We start from the raw sequence: 25,180 nt of genomic DNA on the forward strand, positions 1-25,180 counted from the left end.
GAAAGGGTACCGTATCCCCGGATAACATGTATGGATAGCGTACACATTCAAAATATATGTCTATACATCAGGAGGCAGGCTCAGACGGTGTCAGGCACAGTATGGATTTGACGGCCCAGACTACACAGCGGAGGAGCAGGGAGAGGTAAAGATTGCAAATGCTGGGGCCCTGCCCAAGCAAGGGGGGCCCACTCGTGGGCGTCGGTACTGGCACTGGGCCCCTCATAGTACGGCGGTGTGTCTGACGGTGGGTGTGCACCACCACCGTCAGAGACACTTGATTGCACTATGAGGGACCCTGTGCCAGTGCCTGCGCCCAAGAGTCGGCCTACCCAACTGTCCAGGGCAACGGCACTCGCACGGTGTCGTGCGGTAGGTGGTGACCCCGGCCATGGGGGGGGAGGCAGCACAGTTAGGGAGTTTTAGAAAGTGGCATATGTTGATGTTGGACATTCAGCTGATGCAAAAGGCGAAATAGGTCAAGTACCAGGAAGAGGTGGACCAAAGCAAGCCATTTTTCTGTCACCCTATGTGTCATCAGGGGAAGGTGGGACAAAATCCTTGGAAACCCATGCATGGTTCATTTTAATGAAGGTTAGATCATCCACATTTTGGGTTGACAGACGGGTCCTTTTTTCTGTCAGGATTGATCCAGCTGCACTGAAGACTCTTTCCGATAGCACACTTGCAGCTGGGCAAGCGAGCTCCTGTAAGGCATATTGTGCCAATTCAGGCCAGGTGTCCAGTCCACAGCATTGTCTTGAAACCCCTGTCTCCAACGCCACTTCTGCTGTGTGCACCATGAACACCTCTGCCAAGCTGCCCCGGCCCGTAAGGCTCGTGTGAGAACCATCACCGCTGCTGTGTGCTGGGAATGCCTCAAGCAACCGATTTACCAGAGTTGCTTGTTTATTAGCCAATATTAGGTCAAGGTTCTCCTGTGGCATGATGTTTTGTAATTTGCCTTTATAGCGTGGATCCAGGATGCTGGCCAACCAGTAGTCATCATCGTTCATCATTTTGGCAATGCGGGGGTCCCTTTTTAGGATCCGCAAGGCATAATCTGACATGTGGGCCAATGTTCCCGGTGTCAATGATGCACTGTGAGTGCTGGTTGGAGGAGCACTTTCTGGCAAATCCACATCCCTCCAGTCACGCACAAACCCTGTACCAGACCTTGCCACGCCAACATTTTCACTTGCCCCACGAGATGCATCCTCCTCCCCTAAGTAATCATCCCCATCATCATCCTCCTCCTCCTCTTCTTCCTCCACCTCGTCCAGGAGAGGTCCCTGAGCAGACAATGGCTGAATGTCATCAAGGATTCCCTCCTCGTCAACATTGGCTGCAGAAGCCTGCTCCTTAAGGTGCGTCAAAGTTTGCATGAGCAGACGCATAAGTGGGATGCTCATGCTTAGGATGGCGTTGTCTGCGCTTACCAGCCGTGTGCATTCCTCAAAACACTGAAGGACTTTACAGAGGTCTTTCAGCTTCGACCACTGCACACCTGTCAACTCCATGTCTGCTCTCAAAGTGCCTGGCCATGTATCCTCCCACAAATGCATTACAGCCTGCCTCTGTTCGCACAGCCGCTCAACCATGTGCAGGGTGGAGTTCCACCTTGTTGCAATGTCGATAATGAGGCGGTGGTTGGGAAGGTGGAGCAATCGCTGCAGCTTCTGCATACGAACGGAGTGTACAGGCGACCGGCGGATGTGCGCGCACAGTCTTCGCACCTTCTGGAGCAGGGCTGTTAACTCCGGATAATTTTTGAGGAAGCACTGCACCACCAGGTTCAAGGTGTGAGCCAAGCAAGGTATGTGGCTGAGTTTTGAAAGGGCTATGGCTGCCACAAAATTACGGCCGTTATCACTAACTACCTTGCCTGCCTCAAGATGTACACTGCCCAGCCATGACTCAGTTTGTCGCTTCAAGTACTCGGCCAGCACCTCGGCGGTGTGTCTGTCGCCCAAACACATCATCTGCAACACAGCCTGCTGACGCTTTCCACTAGCTGCTCGATAGGGGGAAACATCGTGTGCAACAGTGGCAGCTGCAGATGGAGTGCTCGTACGACTGCGCTCTGTGGACGAGCTTTCGCTTCTGGAGGAGGAGGAGGGTCGAACGCCTACAGCCAACTGTTTCCTATACCGTGGGCTAGGCAGCACTGTCCCACCACCGCTGTCCCCTGTGGACCCTGCATCCACCACATTAACCCAGTGCGCAGTGATGGACACGTAACGGCCCTGGCCATGCCGACTGGACCATGCATCAGTTGTGAGGTGCACCTTTCCACTCACTGACTGCTTGAGTGCATGGACAATGCGGTCTTTTACATGATGGTGGAGGGCTGGGATGGCTTTGAGAGAGAAGAAGTGGCGACTGGGTAGGTCATAGCGTGGTACTGCATAGGCCATGAGTTCGCAGAAAGCTGCGCTTTCCACCAACTGATAGGGCATCATCTCAAACGAGATTAGTTTGGCAATGTGGGCGTTCAAACCCAGTGTACGCGGATGAGAGACTGAGTACTTTCTTGACCTACTCATAGTGTCTGGGAGGGTGAGCTGGACTTGAGAGCTGCATATGGTGGAAGTAGCGGTGGACAGGGCGGACTGAGAGAGGGTTGATGATGGTGATGGAGTTGGTGTTCTTTCTGATGGCCTAGATTCAGTATTTCGTTGATATAACAGTGGGATTCCCTGACTGCTGTGGCCTTGCAACGACACCTCAACATTTGCTGCTGTGCTAACCGGTGGGCTTACAGTGGGGGAAACAATGTAGCGTTGCTGACTACCTTCTTTGTGATCAGTTGCACATGTGGCACTTGAGGTTTGGTGTTGTGTCCACGCTTGCAAGTGCATGCTGGTTAAATGTCTAAGCATGCAACTGGTATTCAAATTTTTCAGATTTTTCCCTCGGCTAAAGGTCTTTGCGCACTTCTTACAGATAACCTTGGCCTGATCATGAGGATTTTGTTCAAAAAAGTGCCACACTGCACTCTTCCTACTTTGGCAGACATTTTGCGGCCTAGCACGCTGTGATCTTTTGACCCTCTGGACAAGCTGTCCAGCAACTCTTTTGATTTTTGGAACCTATCTTTGGAGTGATCCGGGCCTGCCAGATAACAGCTGTTGCGATGTCGATGTCTGCTGTGGATGCTCCTCATCTGAGCTATTGGAAGCAGCACCCTCTTCCCCCAATGGATGCCAATCTGGGTCAACAACTGGGTCATCCATCACCTCCTCTTCAATGTCATGTGCACCTTCCTCTGTGTCACCGTGTATGGTGGTATAGTGTGCGGGAAGGGGCACCTGAGTCTCATCAGGGTCAGAATCTGGCTCTGTACACTGCGAGGACAATGTAGTGCTCTGAATGAATGTACCAGCAGAATCATCTATCAGCGGCTGTGCATCAGTGCACTCCATGTCAGATTCATCTTGGCCTGGGTAATTCACCATTTCACTTGATAATCCAGGCATGGTATGTGAAAACAGCTCCATGGAGTAATCAGTAGTATGGCCTGCGTCATCCTTCAATCTTGGTTGGGGTGAAGGACACAAGGAAAGGTGTGGTTCATGAACATGAGCCTCCAATGACGACTCAGTGCTTTTACTTTTTACAACTTCAGAAGAGGAGGCGATAGAGCTGGAGGCTGAGTCAGCAATGTAAGACAAAACTTTTTCCTGATGCTCTGGCTTTAAAAGCGGTTTGCCAACTCCTAGAAAACTAAGCGTTCGAGGCCTTATGTAGCCAGACGATGACGCAGGGTCAGCACCTCCTGCATTCGGCCCGAATTTTGCTCTTGCCACTACCATCAGATCCACCACCAACACCATCATTACCAGCTGCCAACCCCCGCCCAATTCCACGGCCTCTTCCACCAGTCTTCCTCATTTTTTGTAGAAATGTAGACGAAATCCAACAAACTATATAGTAATGTAAAACAAGGTACAAGGTGTCTATAGGACAGGGGAGATTTTGAATTTCTGCACACACTTGTGGACACTGGACACTTATGGATTGTGTGAGGCCCACTGAATATCAGAGCGCTATGTCACAGGCTCGATGGCACAGGTGTGAAAAAAGTGACTACAGGATCACAGAGATTTTGAATTTCTGCACACACTTGTGGACACTGGACACTTATGGATTGTGTGAGGCCCACTGAATATCACAGCGCTATGTCACAGGCTCGATGGCACAGGTGTGAAAAAAGTGACTACAGGATAAGGGAGATTTTTGAATTTCTGCACACACTAGTGGACACTGGACACTTTTGGATTGTGTGAGGCCCACTGAATATCAGAGCGCTATGTCACAGGCAGAAATTGGCTAGTGTATCACAAACTACAAGGTGTATGTAGAATTGGGCAGAATAGGAATCTCCCTAGATTGTAGGTCTGTAAGAACGGAACAAGTCCTCCACTTATCCTTCCACAGTGACACACAGATAGCTTCACTGTGGCCGTGATAACAGCCGTTACACGGTACTGAGAGGAGCGTGCACGTACACGGCTGTCCGGTGTACGTAAAATTGTCAAGCTCCGTGTTTTTTTAAGTATACGGACTGACACACGCTGTCTCTCTCTAGTTTTGAATGTGATCAAACAGCAAATATATTTAACTGTTTGAAAGCTAGACAAAACTAGTAGGTGCAGGTCTGTAAGAACGGAACATGTCCTCGACTTATTCTCACAGAGTGACACACAGATAGCTTCACTGTGGCTGTGATAACAGCCGTTACACGGTACTGTGTGAGGAGCGTACACCGCTGTATGGTGTGAAAAAATGCACGCTCAGTACCTCAGCAGGACAAAAAAAAAAAATTGGGATTGCTTTTAAAAAAGCAGTTTGCAGAGCAGTGGGGAAACAGCAATGCAGCTGTCAGGAAGCCTTAGAAGGCAGCCTAACAACCAACACCGCTGATCCACCACAATATAGCCTCCCCTTGCACTGCACACACAGTGACTGGTGTGTTGTGCAGGCCAAATTGCTAACAGCAGAAGCAGTTTTTTTTTCTTCTTCCCTGCCTAACGCTCTCCCTGCAGAATCAGCAGCAGCAACCTCTCCCTATGCTAAGATCGGCAGAAGTAAGATGGCGGTCGGCGTGCACGCCCTTTTATAACCCCTGTGACGCCCACCAAAGCAAGCCAATCACTTGCATGCCCTTCTGAAAGATGGTGGTGACCCCTGCCTATGTCATCACGTTGCCCACAGTGTCCGTGGATCCTGATTGGCTGAAAAAGAGCGCAAAACAAACTTTTGAAACGCGACTTTGGCGCGTAAGTCGCCGACCTTGTGGCCGACCTCATCCTAGGGTCGGGTTTCGTTTCATGAAACCCGACTTTGCCAAAAGTCGGCGACTTTTGAAATTTTTCGACCCGTTTCGCTCAACTCTAGTAATGAAGCTGTTACCAGTCGGGGGAGCACAGCTGCGTCTTCTGTAACCGAGCTCCGCGCTGATGACTCTGGGCGGGATGACTCAGGGACGGGGGCAGGGGCCTCGCTCAACTCTGCGTACACCATAGGACCCTCCGCGGCCAGACCTTCCGATACGCTGGAGGCTGCGTGCCGCGGCAGAATGGTGGGGGCCGCTTGTGAAGCCACCGGCAGGGCCAGGGGAACTCTCACCTTCCCCGGCTCCGCGGCCTCCATTACGTCACCACGTGGCTCTTCCCGCAGTCTCTGCTCCTCAACTCGTTGTCCCGCGGGGCTAGCCTTCAGGCTCAGGGACTCCGCGGGGAAGTTCTCCGCCGGTATCAATGGCGGCCGCTCCTTCTGGCTCCGCACAGGCTCCGCTTCCTGCCCGTGGATCTGAAGATGACGTCTTCTGGCGCAGCTCAGTATCCCACCGCCATTGCCACTCCAGGCGGCCGATGCTCCAACACCCGCAGCGTCTCATACCGTCCGGTGGGCAGCAATCGAATGGCGCCAAGCAGCCACACCCAAGCTTTTCTTCGGTGTCACTCCCTCTGTGGGGTGGGGTGTCGGCAGGCCTCTCCACCCACCTGTCAGGGTCCAATATATGGAAGTGTTGGTCTCTGGGCACATTCCGCTTCCCTTTGGGGTACGTTGGAGGGGGTCCCAGTCCATTCTGAACAACTGCGAACACCCGGACCTCTCCTCTACGCTGAAGCATTACCGCCATACTGCACAGTACCTGGTACCGCCCCGGATTCTCTGCTGGCCACACAGATCAGCCACAGCGCTCCCCATTTGTATTCCACAGGTAGGTAATTTGTAATCCACAGGTGACTGTAATCCAAGCAGAGTAATCCAAGTCTTTTTCCATTCTTTGAGGCAGGTCTGCAGCAGAAGATGACGTATTAGCGGCGTTGATCCTGCCAACTACGCCAAGTGTAGGGTCGGTGGGCCGAGCTGGGGGTGGTCCCTCTCTTAGCGTGCAGAGATGTAACAGAGACACGATGGAGGCAAATGTCGGGTACAACAGGTCCAAGTTTTATTCTCTCTTGCCGCCCACTTGACGGCCTCCGCAGTGCACTGCACTTCAATGCACTTCTTCACTTTACTTATCGGTCCTCCGTACCCAGAGCCGCTTCCCGCACACCGTACTTTACACTGGGGACGTGTATGTATACACCGTTCACTCTTCAATGCTCCTGTCAGATCCGTCACTGTGGCCGCCTTAGGCCCGTAAACCAACAGTACTTCTACTGATCAGTCATCTCTCTCAATACGGTATGCTTTACCTCCGTGCCTTGTCTTTTCTGCGGTACTTTCCTGTCAGGACCACCCCCCTGATGTTCTCTCTCCTCAGTTCCCCCTGCTTTGGTTTTCCTCAGAGTGCACAAACTGTCGTAGTCCTCCTGTCACTTGAGCTCCCCCTGGGGACTGGAACTTTCTGGAACCCTCCCTCAAATTTATATTTTTCCTGGTTCCCTGTAACTCCGCCCCCATGACCAACGGTTTCCTAAGCCTCAAGCTGATGTCAAGTCCTTTGCTCGCACTCCTCCCTGCCCTCTAATGGTCAACCCAAGGTACTGCATGTCCACTACACTTTCCTAGCTGTTTCCCCACTGTAGTAACTGACAACTATCTGAACTGTGCAAACCTTTCCTTCTCTATACTGACAGGACCGTCCGTCCGGTCACCTTCCCTACATACACATCTCCAATCATACAGACGTCTGTGGTGGTCACACATCCCTGATCATACAGACAGACCATTGACCTCTGTGGTGCAGTTATTGAACTCCGCACACATTTATACATTTTCTACAGTCACAATGTTCTATAATAAAGAGAAAACTAATAAAAAATACAGAGCTGTTTTCTGGGGTTCAGAGACATGATGCTGCAGAAGAGACATTGTTGATCTCCACACATCCACAGCGGGAATGCTTCAACATGACGAAGGAAAAAAAGATATTGTGTCGACATAAGAGTCTGTTATAATCAGATGGGGGCTATAGACTGGAGACCATGGACAGATATGACAGTTTATCAGTTGGGTGTCATCACCATCAATGCATCACAGTATACCCAACCAGTCAATGGTAGTAGCCAGATTCTGACCATGTGACCAAGTCTCCCATCTTGGCATGTGCAATGTGACCATGTCTTCCCTCCCACCTGTTGTGAGGAATGTGACTATGTCTTCCCCTCAGATATGGCCAAAGTGACCATGTCTTACCTTGCCCCCTGGTATGAGCAAAGTGGATGCTTTCACCTACCCATCCAAGGGGTATGGACAATGTGACTGTCTCCTTACAACCCTCCATGTCTGGGTAATTTGACAGGGGCCCCCCTTCAGGTATGGGCAATGTGACCATTTCTCCCCCCTTTGGTATGGACAATGTGACTGTCTCCTTACAACCCTCCATGTCTGGATAATTTGACAGTGTGTCCCCTTTCAGTTATGGGCAATGTGACCATGACTACCCACCAGGTTTATTGGCAATATGACATCTCCCCCTTGGGTATGGGCAATGTGACCACATCTCCCTCTTGGGTATGGGCAATCAATGTGGTGATTCCTGCCCCTCCGGTATGGGCAATGTGACCATGATGCCCCACCTCTGTTGTAGTCAATACGACCATTTCTCCCGCTCCAGTATGGGCAATGTGACCATTGTTACCCCCTTTCATATGGGCAATCAATGTGGTCATTCCTGCCCCTCCGGTATGGGCAATGTGACCATTTCTCCCCCCTTTGGTATGGGCAATGTGACCATTTCTCCCCCCTTTGGTATGGGCAATGTGACCATTTCTCCCCCCTTTGGTATGGGCAATGTGACCATTTCTTCCTCCGCTCTTAAGGTACGGTCACACTTTGCGATGTATCAGTGATCCCGACCAGTGATATGACGCGGTCAGGATCGCTGGTGCATCGCTAAGTGGTCACTAGTGAGCTGCCACACAGGCAGACCTCACCAGCGACATCGCAGGGGTCGGGGGTCGCTACTTACCTGTCAGACGCGGAGATCCTGCGTCCTCCCGCCCGCGTCCACGTGTCGCTCGTCTCTCCACAGGAAGCGCCGCAGGAAGCTGACGACGAGAAGCGGTCCTGGACGTTCTCGGGCGATCAGCGATAACCAGCGGGGAGCGGTCGTAGGTAAGTATCACACACAGCGATGTTGCTAGCAATGTCGCTATAACGTCACAAGTTATAGCGATATTGCTAGAGATATGCTTAGTGTGACAGTACCTTTAGGCTGGTATCACATTTGCGTCTGTGTGTGCAGCGTTTGATCCGCATAGATCTGCATGCGTCATGCGTACATATATTTAACATGGTGTACGCAGGGACATGCGTTTGCATGCGTTCGCTTATGGATGTGTACGCATGCACCATTTCGTGGTCTGTGGTGGGGTCCGGCGAACGCAACATGTTGCATCTTTTGAGGCGTCAAAACTCCATTAAATATGCGCAGGCATGCGCATGCAAATGAGTGCATAAAAAAACGCATTACTGTCTACAGGAACGCATTGGTATGCAATGACATGCGTACGCTTGCGTTCGATACGCATGCGTTATTCAGAATGAGCAGGTCCAGGAAATGGTTTATTCCACCCCCAAAACAAAGCTGTATAAAAAAAAGGGTGTGGGCACTGGAAGTCCAGCACTCTCCAGCCTCTGGAGGCGATAGTTACTGCTTTGCTGATCTGAAGACTCTGGATTTCACTCTGGATGTGAGTATAGGAGCTATGAAATGTCTGTCTGTTTCTCTCACTGCAGTCCTCACGTCTGTCTCTCTTGCAGCATTCCTCATCAAGATGTCCTCCAGTGAAGAGCAGACCTCCCAGAGTGGACAGGACTGATGAAGTGAGGACATTTGCTACTGATTGGTAAGTATTGACTGTCAATATGACACATGTGGTAAAATCATGTATTTTTTTACAGAACAGTTCCAGTTCGGCAGAGCAGGAGCTGACTCAGGCCCAAGTTCAGGTGGAAAGACGGCGTGTAAGTATTCTTGCCGGTTTTTGTTTTATCTTTACAACTATATTAATGTGTTTCTTTGATTTGTAGGTTCCACATCATGAAGCCACCATTGACAGTGACCTCCTAATCACATTGGTGCATGATCGAGTTCCGTTGTGGGACACCTGGGATCAGCGACACTCGGACACTGTTGTCATTCGGCGGCTATGGGATGACGTGGCCAGATCGCTGTTGGATGATTGGGACCATGCCAGGCCACAAGTCAGAAAGGATTTTTGTAAGTATTGCAATGTGGTCTGATGCGGCAGTGAACCTGTAAAGGTGCATTGTTTTACAATTTCTTTTTCCCCCTTCACAGTGAAGAGAGTCAAAGTCCGGTGGCATTCGATGAAGGATCGCTTCAATAAGGACATGAGAGAGGAGAGTCGGGTTCGAAGTGGTGCTGCTCAAACTATTTCAAAATACAAGTACCATCGTAGTCTCTCCATCCTGAGGCCTGTGGTTGGTCATTGAACGTAAGTATTTTTGTGCTGTATTCCGTGATATAACATCTGAATTTTTCTTTTCCTCGGGATATGTTGGCGCTTTAAATATTTTTTTTGTAGTAATGTTTTTCATTTCTTTTTCAAATAGAACCTGGAGCAGCACCGCTGAAACACGATCGTCCTCTGTTGGAGTGGCCACTCATCGAACAGCCACTGAACAGTCCCAATCATCCACCAGCGATGCAGCAAGTGGGCAGGCTTCACAGGCTGGAGAACAGGAAGCTGGTCCTTCAGGTTTTCCCCTGTTCCAGTCCTCTGCCACAGGTTTTTTTTTGCTCTTCTCGCCAGCGGCAGAAGGCCTGGAACTGGCCACTCATGTCCAAGTTTGTTGACATAGGCTTGGTCATACAGAATAGCCTAAAGGCCATTGGAGACAGACTGAAAAGTGGGTTCGCGCATGTAAACTCACTTTTCAAGGAAGTCAACCTTCGCCTTGACCGCCTGGAAGCCGACCTTCAGAGACCGGCACAACATTTTTTTGGCTATAGAGAGTGGCATGTCGGAAAACCTTACACCTGATCTCTAGCTGAATGTGCTGCAGGCCTGCCATGCTGCTTACAGCCAGGCTGTGCAGACTCGGTACTTTCAGCAGCCACACATGGCATTTCCGGCTGTTCCACCAATATCCAGGTTCACCACCATGCCGAGTCCTGCTGCACACCTGTCTCAAGCCACCACCATGCTGAGTCCTGCTGCACATCATTCTACCTCCACCACCATGCCAAGTCCTACTGCATACCAGTCTACCTCCACCACCATGCCGAGTCCTGCTGCATGCCTGTCTACCTCTACCACCATGATGAGTCCTGCTGCATGCCTGTCTACATCCACCACCATGGTGAGTCCTGCTGCACACCAGTCTGCCTTCACCACCAGGCCGTCCTGCTGCACACCAGTCTACCTCCACCACCTTGACGAGTCCTGCTGCACACCAGTCTACCTTCACCACCATGACTAGTCCTGCTGCACACCAGCCTCAAGCCATCACTCCCACCCTCCAAAATAAACAAACAGAAGGCCAGTACCAGTTCAGCACAGCAAACCAAGAAGACTACAACCATCAAACGTACCCCCAAAACTCTCCTACCACCTCCACCCTCACCTTCCCATGTGTCTGTTTTCTAATTTGTCTCTCTCTTCCCACGATTCCATTTCTAATCTGTCTACTTCCATCCTTGACCTCTCCCACACATTTTTTAGGGCCTTCCCCTGGAACTCCTTCATCATCCACACGTTAGCCAATCATCCCAGCTCCACACCCATGTCCATAATATTTCACCCTCCCACATGCCCTAAAGCTAATTTTTTATTGTTTGCACATTCACAGTGTTCTTTATCTCTGTATGCGCCGTCGCCGCAAACACACACTTATGTGTATTGTATTGTTGAGGGAATTTGGAACAGGTGTTTCACTATAGGTTTTTTATTATTAAAGTTAGCAAACATTACAGGAAAATTTTAACATTACAGGTACATTTTAGCAGCTTAAACCATTTGGTCTTGCCATGCCAGACGTCCATTATCAGAAACAAAGTATGCAGCAAATGTTTCCCTCATTTGGGCAACTTCCACTGAAGTCCTCAGAGGGTGATCTTGGTAATCACGCAATGTGGTAGTAACAGGTTCCTCTAGTTCTAAGTTTGATCGCTCTTTGTGCAGAATAACACACGCTTTCACAACCTCATTTATAGTATCATTTTTTAGATTAATGGCTGTTCCCAAAATGCACCATTTAGAGACCAGCAATCCAAAGGCAAACGCCACAGTTCTTCGTGCCCTTGTCAAGTTGGTAGTTGTAAATGTTTTTTGTGTGATTTAAGTCCCGACTTGAGTAAGGTTTTAGGAGGTTGGCACACATTTGTAACGCTTCATCCCCAACCACAACAAACGGCATTGGCCGTCCTTCAGTGTTCGGAAGAGGTCATGGCTGTGGAAAATTGAAATAATTTCCATAAAAACATTGGCCCATGTCAAAGTTTTTAAAAGTCTGAGAGTCATTTCTTCGTCAAAATGAGCCAATGTTGTCTACAGTCAGCATCTGCAATCGCCATCAGAACAATAGAAAAGTATTTTTTATAATTAAAACACTCGGAACCACTTCCAACTGGTTTCTTAATGCGAATGTGTTTGCCATCCACAGCCCCCAAACAGGAAAATTACAAATGTCCATAAATTTTGCAGCATTTTCCAGCCACAGTTCAGTTGTGGGTTGGGGGAGGAATTCTGCATGTAGAACGTCACATAACGTACAGCAGGTGTCTGCAACAATCCCAGAAAGGGTGGACACTCCAATCCGGAATTGGAAATGGAGAGAGGATAAGGTCTCTCCGGTAGCCAGGAATCTGCGGAACAGAAAATGGAAAAATCAATAGATGGCTTTTAGAACAATAATGACAGGTGTTTCTTTTTCAAAATTACGTACCTTAGAGTCACCAACAGACGTTCCTCAGCAGGAATTGCTCGCCGTAGCTGTGTGTATCCTGCCTGGTGATGGATCCTCGCACACGTTGCAGCAACTCATCGAATCTCTCTTCCGACATCCTCGTGTAGTTGAAAAACTTCTCAGGGTTTGCACGCAGCTAGTGTACGAGTGGTAGGCTCCACGGCTCTCTTGGACTTCAACGATGGGGTGTTGCCAGTCGTCTTCTCCGTCTTTCTCTTTTTCTTTCTTTATAACAAGCCACAGCAAAGGCATAAGCCAAATTCAAATCCAAATCCAGATTACGATATAAGCTGTCCATGCGAAGATCCATCTTGCAGCAGGATACTGCAGCAAAAGATGAGGATTTCATCTGTACAAGGGTCTATATATAGAGAACGTCTATGAGACACACCCATTGGATGTGGCTTGTGTCAAGGAAATTCTCCTGGAAAAGCATTGTCCTATCAAAAGCATGCGCATAATTAACGCAAACGCATGCAAACGCGTTTTTTGACGACGTATGTAAGATGATGATGAAAAAAATGCCGCTTTAGCATGCGTTTTGACATGCGTTTGCGCATGCAGATGATACGCTGCGCACATATACGTAAATGTGAACCAAGCCTTATAGGCAAAGTTACCATTTCTCCCCCCTTTGGTATGGGCAATGTGCCCATTCCTCCTCCCTTTTGTAGGGCAATGTGACCATTTCTTCCCCCTTTTGTATGGGCAATGTGACCATTTCTCCCCCCTTTTGTATGGGCAATGTGACCATTTCTCCCCCCTTTTGTATGGGCAATGTGACCATTTCTCCCCCCTTTTGTATGGGCAATGTGACCATTTCTCCCCCCTTTTGTACGGGCAATGTGCCCATTCCTCCTCCCTTTTGTACGGGCAATGTGACAATTTCTCCCCCCTTTTGTATGGGCAATGTGACAATTTCTCCCCCCTTTTGTATGGGCAATGTGACCATTTCTCCCCCCTATTGTATGGGCAATGTGACCATTTCTCCCCCCTTTTGTATGGGCAATGTGACCATTTCTCCCCCCTTTTGTATGGGCAATGTGACCATTTCTCCCCCCTTTTGTATGGGCAATGTGACCATTTCCCCCCCTTTTGTATGGGCAATGTGACCATTTCCCCCCCTTTTGTATGGGCAATGTGACCATTTCCCCCCCTTTTGTATGGGCAATGTGACCATTTCTCCCCCCTCTGCTGTGGGCAATGTGACCATTTCTCCCCCTTTTTGTATGGGCAATGTGCCCATTCCTCCTCCCTTTTGTACGGGCAATGTGACCATTTCTTCCCCCTTTTGTATGGGCAATGTGACCATTTCTCCCCCCTTTTGTACGGGCAATGTGCCCATTCCTCCTCCCTTTTGTACGGGCAATGTGACCATTTCTCCCCCCTTTTGTATGGGCAATGTGACCATTTCTCCCCCCTTTTGTATGGGCAATGTGACCATTTCTCCCCCTTCTGCTATGGGCAATGTGACCATTTCTCCCCCCTTTTGTAGGGGCAATGTGACCATTTCTCCCCCCTTTTGTATGGGCAATGTGACCGTTTCTCCCCCCTTTTGTATGGGCAATGTGATCATTTCTCCCCCCTTTTGTAGGGGCAATGTGACCATTTCTCCCCCCTTTTGTATGGGCAATGTGACCTGTTATGTGTTACGGAACCACTTAGCACCCAGAATATGTTGTGCAGTTATATGTATAATAGGTTTCATGGGAGATGCATGTCCCTAATGCATCAGCCCACAGGCTGTGCCCAGCCCCCCCCCCACCTTTGTAATTCCCAGTGTAAATATCGGCAGGCTCCGGCCACCTGCGGCTATTGTAATGTATGTCTGGCCTGCCGCATTTCTATTGGCCTGCCCTCTGTATCTGTGTGATATATTCTGTGTCCTGTGAGTAAAGTGTTGTCAGACTGGAAATACGTGGAGAAGCAGTGATCTTTTATATGCGCCCATGTAACCAAGGAATTCCAGCCAGCGTCCTTCATTCAGACTCCAGCCAAAGCAGAGTGGACCTCCGGAAACACGGGGTGGTACTGAAAGAGGTACCTGAGATTGGAAGACCCCGTTACATTACCATTTCTTCCCCCTTTTGTATGGGCAATGTGACCATTTCTCCCCCCTTTTGTATGGGCAATGTGACCATTCCTCCCCCCTCTGCTGTGGGCAATGTGACCATTTCTTCCCCTTTTTGTATGGGCAATGTAACCATTTCTCTCCCCTCTGCTATGGGCAATGTGACCATTTCTCCCCCCTTTTGTATGGGCAATGTGACCATTTCTCCCCCCTCTGTTATGGGCAATGTGACCATTTCTCCCCCCTCTGCTATGGGCAATGTGACAATTTCTCCCCCCTTTTTTTGGGCAATGTGACCATTTATCCCCTTCTATTATGGGTAATGTGACCATTTTGACCTCTCTGGGATGGGCAATGTGACCATTTCTCCCCTTTTGTATGGGCAATGTGACCATGTTGACCACTCCGGGACGGGCAATGTGACCATATTGACCTCTCTGGGATGGGCAATGTGACCATGTTGACCTCTCTGAGGTGGGCAATGTGACCATGTTGACCTCTCTGAGGTGGGCAATTTGACCATGTTGACCTCTCTGAGATGGGCAATGTGACTATGTTGACCTCTCTGGGATGGGCAATGTGACCATGTTGACCTCTCTGGGATGGGCAATGTGACCATGTTGACCTCTCTGGGATGGGCAATGTGACCATGTTGACCTCTCTGGGATGGGCAATGTGACCATGTTGACCTCTCCGGGATGGGCAATGTGACCATGTTGGCCTCTCTGGGATGGGCAAAGTGACCATGTTGACCTCTGTGGTATGGGAAAAGTGACCATGTTGACCTCTGTGGTATGGGCATGGTGACGATGATTCCCTATAGTTACTTGCAATGTGACCATTTCTCACATAGTGACTCATTTTGTTAAAGTGTTTCTATATTTTTAATTTTCGTTTGTTCTCTTCCATTTCTTCCTGGAGTTTATAGTTTGTGTATGTCCTCTCCAAAGACTGTCAATAAGTGGCTACACAGAAGTCACCCTCCTACGTGGATGGTGTAATAATACAGCTATGGCATCTTAGACGTCACCCCGGAACTAATGGTACATAGGTCTGGATCCCAGTCACACACTCAGGTGTAGTGTCCTTCTCTATAAAAGTGCATATAGTCTGTATGTGACAATCACAATGAGGAAGTTTCACGGTGGCTGATCTGACCGCGCTGACGGATGACTACCGACACTTGGACTGCATGCCAGGCTTCAGATGCATGCTGCAGATGTCATAGGTCTTTCACTCTTTGTTGGACCGCTACATGTAGGAGTTTTCCACAGAGTGGGTCTTTTGATGGGTCACAAGCTGATAGCTCCAGCAGAAGCTCCGCCCACATTCAATGCAGGTGTACGGTTTCTCCCCAGTGTGGACACGCTGATGTCTGACGAGCTGATAACTCCAGCTGAAGTTCTTCCCACATTGCAAACAAGTGTATGGCTTCTCCCCAGTGTGGGTTCTCTGGTGTTTATTATAATCAGAGTTGCGACTAAAGTTCTTTCCACAGAGCATGCACTGGAAAGGCTTCTCGTCACTGTGGGTGACACGGTGTCGGTCACAGCCCACCTTATCAATGAAACACTTTCCACATTCTGGGCAGGTGTATGGTTTTTCCCCTGTATGTATCCTCTGGTGAGTAACCAGCACAGACCTCTGGCTGAAGCTCTTCCCACAAGCAGTACATGTGTATGGCTTCTCTCCAGTGTGTATTCTCTGGTGCATGACCAGCTTGGAGCTCTCGCTGAAGCTCTTACCACACTCATTGCAGGTATACGGCCGTTCCCCGGTGTGAGTTCTCTTGTGTGTGATGAGATGGGAGCGTACACTGAAACTCTTCCCGCAGTCACTACATGAATACGGACGCTCTCCGGTGTGCGTTCTCTGATGAATAACCAGCTTAGAGCTTTCACTAAAGCTTTTTCCGCACTCGATACATGTGTATGGCCGTTCACCCGTGTGGGTCCTCTGGTGGCGGACTAGTTGGGAACTTTCACTGAAGCGTTTGCCACAGTCTTGACAAGTGAACGGCTTTTCTCCTGTGTGTATCTTATGGTGCCGAATGAGCAGCGAGCAGGACGTGAAGCCCTTGCCACACTCCATACATGGGTACGGTCTCTCCCCTGTGTGGTTTCGGTGATGCTGAATAAGCAAAGACTTTTGGCTAAATCTCTTTCCACACACAGTGCAAAGGAATGGCTTCGCCTTTGCGCTGTTTCTCTTTTGTGAGCTCAGTGGCCGATCTGTAGGTTTTGGCACATGTGATGCCACAGAAGAATCCTCACTAACACTGTGAGTCTCTGTCTTCATAGATACCGGGGTGCGACCCTTAGATGTACTTATTATGGGGTCATGTCCCCCGACTGGTTTCCCTTCAGTGAGCATAGACCCCGCAAGGCTGGAGTGCACATCGCTATCGTGAAGGTGGTTGAGGAATTCATTACATTTTAGTAGATGTAAGGAAAGTCTCTCTGGGGAGCTCGTGGTCAGCTTGCGATGGGTTTTGGCTGGTTTCCGTCGTCTCCTCGGTGGCTCTCTCTTCAGACATGTGCTGCCAGCTCCATCAGTAGCGAAGGTTTCTGTGGGATAAACATGATAATTATTATCATCCAGGCAGTAATGAGCCAGCACTAAGAACCGTGTCTATGGGATGAGTGTAATGGCGGAGTGTCCTGGAGAAGACATCTGAGACTGCCGCTCTAATGAGTCACCACATCAGTGACCGGCGACATCTGGGACTATAAAGCACAAAAGAATTAAAGCTGCAGTCTGTAACACTATAGTATGAAAACATGGAATATATGAAATCCTAGAAAATAGTAAAAATGGAGATACTTAGCACATAAATTGGCCAATTCATGAGGACCCAGCAGCCAGCGACAAGGCGATCTTCTCTGCTGAGAACCTATCTAATGTGATTCCTCTCCCAATTACATGGGTAGGAGAGTGCAGCTTTAATATTTCAGTTAAATATAGAAGAAGCTCTCTTAGATTGTATCTGTTCACACCTGTTTAATCGTTTGGAAGTGACGGTCAGTTTTTGATCTTTAGACAATAAAGCACATATATATTCTGCATGGAAATGTGATGACCCATGGCACATCCACACATGGCTGACGATGTACACAAGCTCCGGTACAGGATGGAGGTCTGTGTCACGTACTTTATATCTCAGGCCCTGTTCACACTGCGCTTCTTAGTGTTTTAATGGATTCAAGGATTATGCAACAAGGCCATAGACTGCAATGGCACCACCAGAATTTCATCCAAAAAAGAGTCTGTAGTTATCAGTAAGGGTGGCCTGTGGGGGTGGTGATGCACTGCTCCACGTGGGGGTATGGGTAAGATTTAATGGAGCCATATTGTCTTGATCTTAAAGTCGTACACACACCCTTGGTTATAAGAGAGCCTTTTGCTATTGATGTTATCTTCCTTAATTATGAAGTTATGACAAATTGTATATCTGGCATCTGAGGTTACTTCGGTGGCTACACGGAGTGAGATGGCAATGAGTATAGTGGCACGGGCACTTTATGGCGGCTCTGGTCATCCATTTGACTTCCCACCACTAACAACCATTTGTGGCCAGTGCATTCTTTATACCTGTTATACCTGTCAAGTACGTTCTTTGAAGTTCTTTATAACTTTTTACGTTCTTGTGAGGATATGGTCACTTACTAAAAACAATAGGACAAATGGGCGCAGAGCGGAGTTCTCTAAAAGATACACTTTTTCCAGCACAGAGCACTGGTTGCATCGATATTGTTGTGTTTTATTAGATACTAAAGTAGATGGGGAGGGCGGTAATGTCCCGATGGGGGCAGGCTTTCTCTCCCCCCATGTGGTCACCCACCTATCCACGCTCTCTCTCCCCATGTGCTGACTTCTCCTGTCTGCGCTCTCTTCTGTGACCTGTCTACCCCATGTGCTGTCCCCTTGTCTGCTGTCTCTCTCCTTCCTGTGCTGTCCCGTTTGAGCTGTCTCCCCCTGTGCTCCGTCTCTCTCCCCCATCTGTTGTCTTCCCCTCACATGTCATCTCTTCTTTGATCTGTGTACCCCATGTGCTGGCAGGGGAGGAAGCAAAAGACAATACTGACATTACAGCAGGGGATCACAGAGGATACATTTTGTGAGATAATCAGATATTGTTTAAAAACGGTGAAATATTTTACCCCACAAAATGAATCCTCTGTGATCCCCTGCTGTAATGTCAGTACTGTCTTTTGCTTCTTCCCCTGCCCAGGAGATGAGGTATGCTCCGCACACAGACAATTTCTAAAAAGGAACTTTCGTTCGTGGGAGCACTCCTTTAATGGGACCGGCTTCCTCTGCCTGTAGACACGTCACGCATCTGCCGTCGGGATCAACCGAATGATTCACTGCGCCTGCGCTCCTCCTGTACAAAGATGGCGGCGGTCAGTTAATCATTCGGCTGATCTCGCCAGTGGCATGTTCGCGACGGTGTTCTATTGGTGGTACCGCACAAGAGGCTGTGTATGTGTGTGGTGCGTACGACGTATATAGTGTGTGTGTGTACAGCGTATACAGTGTGTGTGTGGTGCGTACGACGTATATAGTGTGTGTGTACAGCGTATACAGTGTGTGTGTGGTGCGTACGACGTATATAGTGTGTGTGTACAGCGTATACAGTGTGTGTGGGGTGCGTATGGAATATACAGTGTGTGTGGTGCGTACGACGTACAGTGTGTGTGTGTACAGCGTATAGTGTGTGTGTGGTGCGTACGACATATAAAGTGTGTGTTTACAGCGTCTACAGTGTGTGTGTGGTGCGTACGACGTATAAAGTGTGTGTGCACAGCGTATACAGTGTGTGTGTGGTGCGTACGACATATAAAGTGTGTGTTTACAGCGTCTACAGTGTGTGTGTGGTGCGTACGACGTATAAAGTGTGTGTGCACAGCATATACAGTGTGTGTGATGCATACGGCGTATACCGTGTGTGTGTGTGGTGCGTACGACGTACATAGTGTATGTGTACAGCGTATACAGTGTGTTTGTGGTGCATACGACGTATATAGTGTGTGTGTACAGCGTATACAGTGTGTGTGTGTGGTGCGTACGACGTATAAAGTGTGTGTGTGTACAGCGTCTACAGTGTGTGTGTGGTGCGTACGACGTATAAAGTGTGTGTGCACAGCGTATACAGTGTGTGTGGTGCATACGGCGTATACCGTGTGTGTGTGTGGTGCGTACGACGTACATAGTGTATGTGTACAGCGTATACAGTGTGTTTGTGGTGCATACGACGTATATAGTGTGTGTGTACAGCGTATACAGTGTGTGTGTGGTGCGTACGACGTATAAAGTGTGTGTGTGTACAGCGTCTACAGTGTGTGTGTGGTGCGTACGACGTATAAAGTGTGTGTGCACAGCGTATACAGTGTGTGTGTGGTGCGTACGACGTATAAAGTGTGTGTGCACAGCGTATACAGTGTGTGTGGTGCATACGGCGTATACGCGTATACAGTGTGTGTGTGTGTGGTGCGTATGGAATATACAGTGTGTGTGTGGTGCGTACGACGTACATAGTGTGTGTGTACAGCGTATACAGTGTGTGTGTGGTGCATACGACGTATATAGTGTGTGTACAGCGTATACAGTGTGTGTGGTGCGTACGATGTACAGCGTCTACAGTGTGTGTGTGGTGCGTACGACGTATAAAGTGTGTGTGCACAGCGTATACAGTGTGTGTGGTGCGTACGGCGTATACAGTGTGTGTGTGTGGTGCGTATGGAATATACAGTGTGTGTGTGGTGCGTACAACGTACATAGTGTGTGTGTACAGCGTATACAGTGTGTGTGGTGCATACGATGTATATAGTGTGTGTGTTGTGTGTACGGCGTATACAGTGTGTGTGCGGTGTGTATGGAATATACAGTGTGTGTTGTGCGTACGGCGTATATAGTGTGTGTGGTGTTTCCATATTGAGACATCCATCACTTGGGTGTCCCAATATGGCGGCCGGTGATCTTCTGCCGCTTGGAATCCTGGGATCCGGACACATCTGGGCGGAACAGGATGTGAAGACATTACATGTATATACTGGATTTTCTTTCTTGTCAGTCCACACTCGGGAATCAAAGTTTCTATTCAGTGACAGTAAGTAGAGGAAGACGAGCAGGTGACATCTTATGTGCAGCTAAGGCCAGACAGGAGATTGCCAACGGTAAATGTAAAGCACTCATCCTATCACAGTCACATCCGTATCTCAGGGTCTCCCTTCCATTGCGCTCCCAACCCTAGACCCATTGTGTGGATGGGGATTATAGACCCCGGGGAGCCGTCACCACAGGGGTCTCACAGACAGCCCCAGCTGATGGAAGAGGCTTCATTCTGTGAGCCAAAGGAAAATGTTTCAGGGGAGAGAGAAAAAGACACCAGGGATGAATCAGGCAGTTGTTGGAGGGAGTTCGAAGGGAGAGGATCCAAGCTGGGATGGATGGATGGTCTATGGAGTTTTGGAGACCTGTCGTCAGCTGTGCTGGATCCTCCTGCTACAGTTGAGGGATCTGTCATCTGGATTTAACAAATTTTCTTAAGGATTGTTGATCCTGGATACATGGACGTCGGTTGTGATATTTGTCATCTGGAGGATTCTGGTCTGTGACTACAGACTATACTGGCGGGAGATACGAAATCTGTGGGCCAACCAAAAGTTGTGAGACAGTGAGTATCACCTGATACCTGGACAGTGGGACTGTCAGCCCTGGGGAGGGGATCTCATGGACTCAGGGACATTGTATGTTGGCCATCTACTTGGATTTGCTGTACAACCATGGATGGATGGAATAAAAAAATAGATGTTTTTGCAGCATAAGGATGGCTCGTTTCACCTGCATGGAGAGCTCCTTTGACCGCATGTTTCCTTCACACCTTCCAAATGCAAGCACCACACCTCAAATCAACTCCAGGCCTTCTATCTGCTTAATTGAGAATGACATAACGAGGGGATTGCCCACACCTGTCCATGAAATAGCCTTGGAGTCAGTTGTCCAATTACTTTTGGTCCCTTTAAGAACAGGGTGGCACATGTTAAGGAGCTGAAACTCCTAAACCCTTCCACCAATGTTAATGTGGATACCCTCAAATGAAAGCTGAAAGTCTGAACTTCAACTGCATCTGAAGCGTTTTGTTTAGAATTCACTGTGGTAATGTCTAGAGCCAAAATTAGAAAAATGTTGTCTCTGTCCAAATATATATGGACCTAACTGTACCTTTATACCGGTTATACCTTTTATACATTCTTTATACCATATTATCACAAATATTCCCCAAGAAAAATTATGGCTATAACAATGACACCTCTGTAACTCTAGATGCAATACTATGGTACATAATTCTTCTAGCTAATTCATAGCAAAAAGAAACAACGAGTGTTTAGGAAAAATATGAAAACAATTTTATTGGAATACGTTAAAAATACATATTAGACAGAGTTTCCCACTATGCAGGGAACCAAGGGGTTAATCCAAGAATTTCACGCCTCCTGAGGAAGAAGCGGTGAAACGCGCGTTGGGGCGGCAGGCCTGGGGAATCCTTCATTACATATCAGTTGTAAGTACAGTGCATTGCACATTTACATGCATCTTTACTTGGGCCACAGTTCTAGCACTGGCAATAATATATTGCTGTCCATTTACAATGGGCTTTTCTAAATTGTACTATCCAGTTTGTATAGCTTTTCTTGCCGGCACTGGAAGATGGTATGATATGTCATTGTCAGTATAGTGATTAAGCTTTATTTGCACAAGCACTTATGGCACTTTAAACGGGGCCCTATTATGTAAAGAGCTTTTTTCTTAGTGGAGAATTTGCATTACATATACTAACATTGAAAAATATCACAGGAAGCCTGTATGTTGATATCATATATTTTTAGCTAGTTCTTCACTATTTGTACTGCCTATTCTTGGATTAACTCCTTGGTTCCCTGCATAGTGGGAAACTCTGTCTAATATGTATTTTTAACGTATTCCAATAAAATTGTTTTCATATTTTTCCTAAACACTCGTTGTTTCTTTTTGCTATGAATTAGCTAGAAGAATTATGTACTATTCTTTATACCAGTAATACCTTTATACCTGTGATATAGAAGGTTTGCCTTCATATCCCTTTAACTGCCTTTAATTCTTCATTTGCCTTTTGCCTTTCATTTATTCTTATGACGCTGCAGTTTGGCTGTCTCCTCTTCAAGGTAAATACGCTTCTTATCATATATGTTCTCAATAGTCAGCCACAACGTGTTCTGGGTACATTGTAAACAAGGTATGACCCTGAGGTGATGGTGGGTGATGGTGGGGGCCACATGAGCTCCATAGAATCACATATTGTTATAAATGGTATAAATGATTGCCTTGTATTTCATTACGTCAGATAAAGTGATTTGCGTACGGCCCGTGTGCAGTCTCCTTTGTCTCCAAGCGCTTGTAAATTAAGGGCGTAAACTCCTAATTCGGCCTCACTGGTGATCTGGCAGATCTGACTCTGGGTCAGAACGAAAACAGCTACGACAGTTTGACGCCCAACGGGGACCGTGGAAACCAGCCTATGCGGAATCCGTATGTGGGAGCTGCCTGGGAGGTTGGACATGCGGAATCCGTATGTGGGAGCTGCCTGGGAGGTTGGACATGCAGAATCCGTATGTGGGAGCTTCCTGGGAGGTTGGACATGCAGAATCCGTATGTGGGAGCTTCCTGGGAGGTTGGACATGCAGAATCCGTATGTGGGAGCTTCCTGGGAGGTTGGACATGCAGAATCCGTAGGTGGGAGCTTCCTGGGAGGCTGGACATGTAGAATCCGTATGTGGGAGCTTCCTGGGAGGTTGGACATGCAGAATCCGTATGTGGGAGCTTCCTGGGAGGTTGGACATGCAGAATCCGTATGTGGGAGCTTCCTGGGAGGTTGGACATGCAGAATCCGTAGGTGGGAGCTTCCTGGGAGGCTGGACATGTAGAATCCGTAGGTGGGAGCTTCCTGGGAGGTTGGACATGCAGAATCCGTAGGTGGGAGCTTCCTGGGAGGTTGGACATGCGGAATCCGTATGTGGGAGCTGCCTGGGAGGTTGGACATGCAGAATCCGTATGTGGGAGCTGCCTGGGAGGTTGGACATGCAGAATCCGTATGTGGGAGCTTCCTGGGAGGTTGGACATGCAGAATCCGTAGGTGGGAGCTTCCTGGGAGGTTGGACATGCAGAATCCATATGTGGGAGCTGCCTGGGAGGTTGGACATGCAGAATCCGTAGGTGGGAGCTTCCTGGGAGGTTGGACATGCGGAATCCGTATGTGGGAGCTGCCTGGGAGGTTGGACATGCAGAATCCATAGGTGGGAGCTTCCTGGGAGGTTGAACATGCAGAATCCGTAGGTGGGAGCTTCCTGGGAGGTTGGACATGCAGAATCCGTAGGTGGGAGCTTCCTGGGAGGTTGGACATGCAGAATCCGTAGGTGGGAGCTTCCTGGGAGGTTGGACATGCGGAATCCGTAGGTGGGAGCTTCCTGGGAGGTTGGACATGCGGAATCCGTATGTGGGAGCTGCCTGGGAGGTTGGACATGCAGAATCCGTATGTGGGAGCTTCCTGGGAGGTTGGACATGCAGAATCCGTAGGTGGGAGCTTCCTGGGAGGTTGGACATGCAGAATCCGTAGGTGGGAGCTTCCTGGGAGGTTGGACATGCAGAATCCGTAGGTGGGAGCTTCCTGGGAGGTTGGACATGCAGAATCCGTAGGTGGGAGCTTCCTGGGAGTTTGGACATGCAGAATCCGTAGGTGGGAGCTTCCTGGGAGGTTGGACATGCGGAATCCGTATGTGGGAGCTGCCTGGGAGGTTGGACATGCAGAATCCGTAGGTGGTAGCTTCCTGGGAGGTTGGACATGCAGAATCCGTAGGTGGGAGCTTCCTGGGAGGTTGGACATGCAGAATCCGTAGGTGGGAGCTTCCTGGGAGGTTGGACATGCAGAATCCGGCTGCAGCAGGTGAGAACATTTATTCTTACACTGATTTTGCAATCTCTCTCTGGATTTCTACATATCTCTGGGTCTTGCTGATTACTGTTATATGTCTTATTGCAAGGTATTTTTGCACATTTGTCATTCTGTGCTTTTTGTTTGTATATCTCTGGGTAAGGCAGTACAACACGGTTCAAAAGAACCCACATCGCCAGAGAGCGGTGAGTATGTCCGTAGGAGAGTTGAATAATAGAATAATAATAATTGTCATCTGTATTATCTGTCAATCTGTTCTGGCAATATACTAATATACAGTGGCATTTAAAAGTTTGGGCACCCCTGGTCAAAATTACTGTTATTGTGACCAGTTAAGCAAGTTGAAGATGGAATGACCTCTAAAAGGGCTAAAGTTAAAGATGACACATTTTCTCTGTATTTTAGGCCAAAAAAATTATATATTGTCATTTTTTACATTTTAAAAATTACAATAAGGAAAATAGGCCAATGCAAAAGTTTGGGCACCCTGCATAGTTAGTACCTAGTAACACTCCCTTTTAAAATATCACAGCTTGTAAACGCTTTTAGTAGCCAGCCAAGAGTCTTTCAATTCTTGTTTGATGGATTTTCATCCATTCTTCCTTGGAAAATTCTTCCATTTCTGTGAGATTCCTGGGTCGTCTTGCATGCACTGCTATTTTGAGGACTAGCCACAGATTTTCAATGATGATCGAATCGGGGGACTGTGAGGGCCATTGAAAAACCTC

General features: G+C 48.5%; 1 protein-coding gene across 2 annotated transcripts in view; it reads right to left on the reverse strand.

Moving 5' to 3' along the window:
• Positions 1-7,199: 7,199 nt before the first annotated feature.
• The window catches only part of LOC141072546 (uncharacterized), a 129,319-nt gene continuing 111,338 nt past the window's right edge, over positions 7,200-25,180 (reverse strand). The window contains exons 7-8 of one of the 2 annotated variants that reach the window (XR_012226697.1): positions 12,373-17,031; positions 7,200-12,292 (exon numbers count right to left, since the gene is read on the reverse strand). Coding sequence is in view for 1 of the 2 variants with exons in the window: in XM_073559811.1 (XP_073415912.1) it covers positions 15,716-17,031 (1,316 nt within the window). In the remaining variant the exon portion in view is untranslated. Of the gene's footprint in view, positions 17,032-25,180 lie in introns of both variants that reach the window. The other variant, XM_073559811.1, reaches the window with a different exon arrangement.

The sequence above is a fragment of the Dendrobates tinctorius genome, unplaced genomic scaffold, assembly GCF_039654945.1.
Source record: "Dendrobates tinctorius isolate UK_male_01 unplaced genomic scaffold, ASM3965494v1 ptg000275l, whole genome shotgun sequence".
NCBI lineage: Eukaryota > Metazoa > Chordata > Amphibia > Anura > Dendrobatidae > Dendrobates > Dendrobates tinctorius.